Raw genomic sequence first — 5,280 nt, 5'->3', positions numbered from 1 at the left:
GAATGTTTATAAAAAAATTGGTGCTCAAACTGTCATGAAGAATAAGTTCCCCGCCGCCCCCCCCATTTTTTTGGGGTGGGGGTTCATTTCTTTAATCACCCCCCTCATGGACTGGCGGGGAGGGAGGGGCGAGCATTGAACTTGCAACCTCAGCTTCCGCGGAGGTCAAGTTTTAGCACTCGGCGAGGCTTGATTTTTGGCAGGGACCCTTGATTGATGGGTTTGATGAAATGTAGCAAGTTTTTTTTTTTTGGAATTTTAGTGTAATTTTTGACGTGCATTTCGCAAGTATGTAATGACCAAAATGCTAAAAAAAAAAAGAGGGCATGGGGCATGTGGGGCATGTGACGCCCTTACTATGCGGTATATGATTGGCATGGGGCATGTGCACTGGGCTATTCTCTCAAGGCCCATTAAGCCACGTGCGCTAGCGTAAGGGGGGACGTCTTCATGAGGTCTAAGGTGACGACGCTGATGCAGATTCTAAGGTAAGTTGCCAAGTCAACTAAAGGGGTTTGTGTGTGAGAGCCTTTTCAAATTTTAAGGTGAAATATTCTATTCCGGTCAACGGTAAAATTTTCAAAAGATGCCATATTATTATTATTTTATACCAAAAACAGAGAACATCTTCTCGCTTGATGTTTATGTATAAAAATGGTGACCATCTTCCTCACACTCATTATCATCATCAGTGGCAAGTGCAGAGCGCACAGCATAACATCTCTCTCTCTCTCTCTCTCTCTCAGCTCAAGATCCTCGCAGAGCTTGCACATTAAGGCTCTCGACACCTTATATAGAGCCCATCGCTTGTTTAATTAGGGTCTCACTTCACTTCACTAAGCTGATCGCAGTTAGGCAGCTAATCAAACCTTTTCTCGTGTCAACAAACAGTATGGGCCTTCCTAGCCAGCTCATTAAACCACATGCACTTGTCATCCCATTCCCTGCACAAGGCCACATAGGACCCATGATGCACTTATCTATAAAGCTTGCTTTAGAAGGCTTCATAATCACATTTGTTAACACACAGCATAATCATGCACTTCTGAAGAATAATTTGCAGCCCCGTTTTGAAGAGCAGGGCCTTGACATACGCTTTGCAGAGATAAGGGACAAGAGAGAGAACGGGAGCACCAGTGGGCAAGACACCCTCGTTGAGCTGGCCAAGTCTTTCTATAGCTTGAAGCCGGTTTTCGAAGAGCTGGTGGAAGGTCTACTGCAATCCGAGGACACCCCTGTCACCTGCATGATTTCGGACCTTTACCTCTACTTCACACAAGATGTGGCCACCAGATTTGGCCTCAGAAGGCTTGCTTTTTGGACTGCTTCAGCTGGTACCATTGCATCCGTCATGGCTGTTAATCAAGGGCATCGATCTCCTAAGGGTGAGCCTTCATCACTGAGTAATTTATAGGACCAAAATTTATGATTAAGTGGGTTAACCTTCTCCTAATCAATTACTATGTATTGCATAGCGGAGAAGATGAAGCACTTGCTTTTAATTATTAATTTAGTCGATTGAATTGGATTTAATGGTATAATTAGCTAATGAATGGGGCTGGGCTTTAACTGCTGAACTAATGGAGAGGCTGCACATATAAGCTAATGGACGGGATTGGGCTTCACGATGACATCCATCCTTGATTTCTACGCTTAGTAGTGGCTAGTGATCAAGATAATCATACTCTAATGAGGATTATGGAAACAAGCCATATTTCTCTTCTAATAAGTTGTGCCACTGCGTTTACAGAGCCTGAGCGAATAACATGGGTGCGAGGAGTGCCACCGCTGAAGGTGACGGAGCTAAACACGTATTTGCAGTCCTACGATACGCAAGACTTCATGTTCAACGCCTTTCTGGAGCCGTATCAAAGGCTAAAGGAGAGCACGTGGATTGCAATCAACACGTTTGAAGAGCTTGAGCAAGGTTCAATGGAAGCCTTGAGAGAGGAGAACAATCCCATATACACAGTGGGACCTCTGCTAGCACTGTCGTATTTCGAAGAGGGTGGAGACGGGCGGCTAGCCTCGTATGGAACGGCTGCCCTGTGGCCAGAAGACCACAATTGCCTAAAATGGCTAAACGGGCGAGAACGGTCATCAGTTCTGTACGTCTCGTTTGGGAGCATTGCTGTCATGTCCGCCCAACAGTTTGAACACCTGGCCTTGGGCTTGGAAGCTAGCCAATCACCTATGCTTTGGGTGATCCGACCGGACCTCATGTACGGCGACGCATCCCTCTTCCCCAAAGGCTACCTGGAAAGAGTGCAAGGGCGTGCATGCTTCGTGGAATGGGCACCCCAGCTCCAAGTACTCACCCACCCGGCCGTGGGCGGCTTCCTAACACACTGTGGCTGGAACTCCACATTGGAGAGCATCTCCGCCGGGGTACCCATGCTTGGATGGCCCTACTTTGCAGACCAAATGCTCAACAATAGGTGTTCTGTGGACGCCTGGAATGTGGGATTACATTTGGAGGCGGACCACAATGGTCTCATACACAGAGACGAGGTCGAACGACAAGCTCGTGCCCTCATGCAAGGAGACACCTCTTCACAGCTTAAACACGCCACCTCGCTCTGGCGGAAGGCCGCCCAAAAATCTATCAAGGCTGGCGGTTCTTCCAACCTCCAATGGAAGAAACTCGTCAATGATATGGCCCAACCTCCTATTCCTTAAATCTACTCCTTTATTTAAATTAAATAAAAACTTTTCCTCTCCTTTCCTTGGAGGTCGGTTGCTTTGATTGTAAGGCATCGTTTCTATCTATATGGATATATGTTTAACCTTTTGTTTTGTTTTTGTTTTTGTTTTCGGAGTCGAGGTCAACTTGGCACAACTATATAGATATTTGTTCAATCAAAGCCACATAAAGCACCAACTTCGATGTACGTGGGTGTGGGGACAATAAAGCACCAACTTCGATGTACGTGGGTGTGGGGACAATAGCCACACTAGGTAGAAAAGGGCTACTAAGAAGACAGCTCGGAGCTTTTTAATTCAACCTAAAAACAAATGAACCATTCATTTCTCGTTTTTATGTGCTCTAATTAACTCATTGATATGTTTTCTTTCTCTTCCTTGATACGTGCACTAAACTCGTTGATATGTTTTCGTTCTCTTCAATGTGTTATCGGCGTTCTCTATATTCATGTACCACACTTTCTACCGATTGATGTACAACTAGACTCAAATTGTGCATTTGAGAACCCTTAAGTTAATGTGCGTAACCTTAGTACAAGTAGACTCAAAATGGGCAGCTATGTCATTAATTGAGCATAATATTAGTAAGCTTCTAGAGTCCAAATATCTTGCAAAGCCCATGCCTACAAGACTCTCTTAATTCAATCCCATGGTCTTTTTAATTCAATCCCATGGTCTTTTTAACAAACAAATTTCGCTACTATAGCTTCTATAGGAAAACGATGAGAAAATCTCTACAAATTTGCATTGTGAATAAAAATTTACTATGTAGAAGCCAAGATGCATACCACTAAAGTTTGGTCCGAGGACCAAAAGATGGTACAATAAAGTGAAACAAATCAAATATACCTATGTGGCCTTCATTGAAAATCCAGTTGGTGCAAGACCTGAGGTCAGAGTATGGACAAAGCAGGGAGTTGTTTTGGAAGATCAATCACCTAAAGGCTGTACTAGTAAGGTTCTGATGGAAGCATGCATTCAACTAGGGTTTCAGATTTCATGGGAAAATTCATCCCTCTTTGTTTGCATACATCTAGAGCTCCCATTGCCTATTAATCAGCCTTTAGCTGGTCAAAGAGGAGGAGGGTTGTTTTCAGAGCTCTAGTGAAAAGATATAGGACATCAAACCTTTGATCTCATACGGAGATTGGTCTAGAAGACTGATCAATGCTGTTCACAGAGATGGTCACAAACCTCTAATGATGCGATTACCCCCATTAGCTTAATACAACGGACCCCATACACCTAATCTATCATCTCTCAATCTCTGCATAGCTTTAACCATGGTCTGGTTTTCGTCCTTTACCAGACTGCCTCAACATCCTTATATCACTAAAGCATATGCAAACATGCAGTCTACATGGGGTGCCCTTGTTGCAACTTCCCGAGAGCGTCTAGAAATGAAATGCAGATGGGAGCTTCTAGAAACACAGCACGGGCAATGTGCCTGGCTCACTGCCAGCACTAAGGATCAACTCATCTCTGGCCAAACCAGACCACAGTCCCCTGTTTTATAATATTATGCAAGGATTAAAAAAGGTTGCACTACAAGAGGCGGGGCCATTATCCACGCTTTTTTCGACGCTTTAGAACTAAGCTCAAAATCCCCTAAACGTCGAAATACCCGTCGAAAAAAACGTCGAAATAAGTGCCGAAATAAGCGTCGAAAAAAGTAATTTTACCACGCATTTTTTAACGGTGTTTTTGACGACTGTCTCGACGGATATTTCGACGGTTATTTCGACTGCGATTTCGACACGTATTTCGACACTTATTTCGGCTGTCATTTAGACGTTATTTTCAATGAATGCAGGAAACTTTCAACGCTGTTTTCGACGGATGTAGGAAACTTTCGACGCTATTTACGAATGCAGGAAACTTTCGACCCGCTTATTTCGCCGCGTGCAGGTATTAAATTTTTTTTGGCATAATGGTGCATCCATCTGCAGTCTTGTAGCTAGATGCACCATTATGCCAAATTTATAGAGTATGGTCAAAGTCAATTGTACTCTGATGTGAAGAACGAAGCAAATTTGTTGAAAAAGTTAGAGAGAGTGCCATAACATTTTTGACATTACAAAGTAGGTACACAATTCACACAAGTGCAAACAATGGCCAAATTATATTGCAAGATGTGCATTTTACATATCAAGATCTGACGAGATAAGCCAAAATTGAAATTTACATATCAAGCTCTAACGAGATAAGCCAAAATTTGCATCATGCAATCTATACAAGCTCAAACAAAGATGTGAGCTGACCAAAATGTGTATGTACAAGGGGAAAGACATGGGCAAGGCCACTCTATGCGGAGCCCTCACTCAGGATCAACAATTGGTCCTTGCAAAAACCATACAAAACGTTTTTTTTGGTATACCAAAACAATGATCTAACATGACAAGGCAAAGCAAGTATACAAATCATAAGGTTAAGGCTTGCCGCACACTTACCATATCTACAATGCGCTCCCAATTGAGGTAGGCGCCTTCTCGCTCAAGCTTCTCCAAAAAAAGAAAGTATGTGTTATGGTGGGCGAGCAATGTCCTCCTCTTCTCCCGTTGCCTGTCGAGACCAACC

The 5,280-nt window shown here is 43.6% G+C and overlaps 1 protein-coding gene across 1 annotated transcript; it reads left to right on the top strand.

Annotated features, from left to right (window-relative positions):
• The first annotated feature begins 674 nt into the window (after positions 1 to 674).
• Positions 675 to 2,982, top strand: LOC147617204 (UDP-glycosyltransferase 85A8-like). The gene is made up of 2 exons (XM_086776810.1): positions 675 to 1,385; positions 1,751 to 2,982. The coding sequence occupies exons 1-2, from the start codon at positions 893 to 895 to the stop codon at positions 2,677 to 2,679; spliced, it is 1,422 nt and encodes a 473-aa protein (XP_086632936.1). The 5' UTR covers positions 675 to 892; the 3' UTR covers positions 2,680 to 2,982.
• The last annotated feature ends 2,298 nt before the right edge of the window (positions 2,983 to 5,280 follow it).

The sequence above is a fragment of the Cibotium barometz genome, chromosome 37 (genome assembly GCF_041138505.1).
Source record: "Cibotium barometz isolate CiBa-2024 chromosome 37, ASM4113850v1, whole genome shotgun sequence".
Classification (NCBI taxonomy): Eukaryota; Viridiplantae; Streptophyta; class Polypodiopsida; order Cyatheales; family Cibotiaceae; genus Cibotium; species Cibotium barometz.
The sequence above is the reverse complement of the archived record's forward strand: the minus strand, read 5'-3'. Positions and strand labels throughout refer to the sequence as shown.

Coding starts and splice junctions, on each gene's coding strand:
- LOC147617204 (XM_086776810.1), top strand. CDS start 893: ATGGGCCTTCCTAGCCAGCTCATTAAACCACATGCACTTGTCATCCCA. Junction 1,386..1,750: donor AGGGCATCGATCTCCTAAGG/GTGAGCCTTCAT, acceptor CTGCGTTTACAG/AGCCTGAGCGAATAACATGG.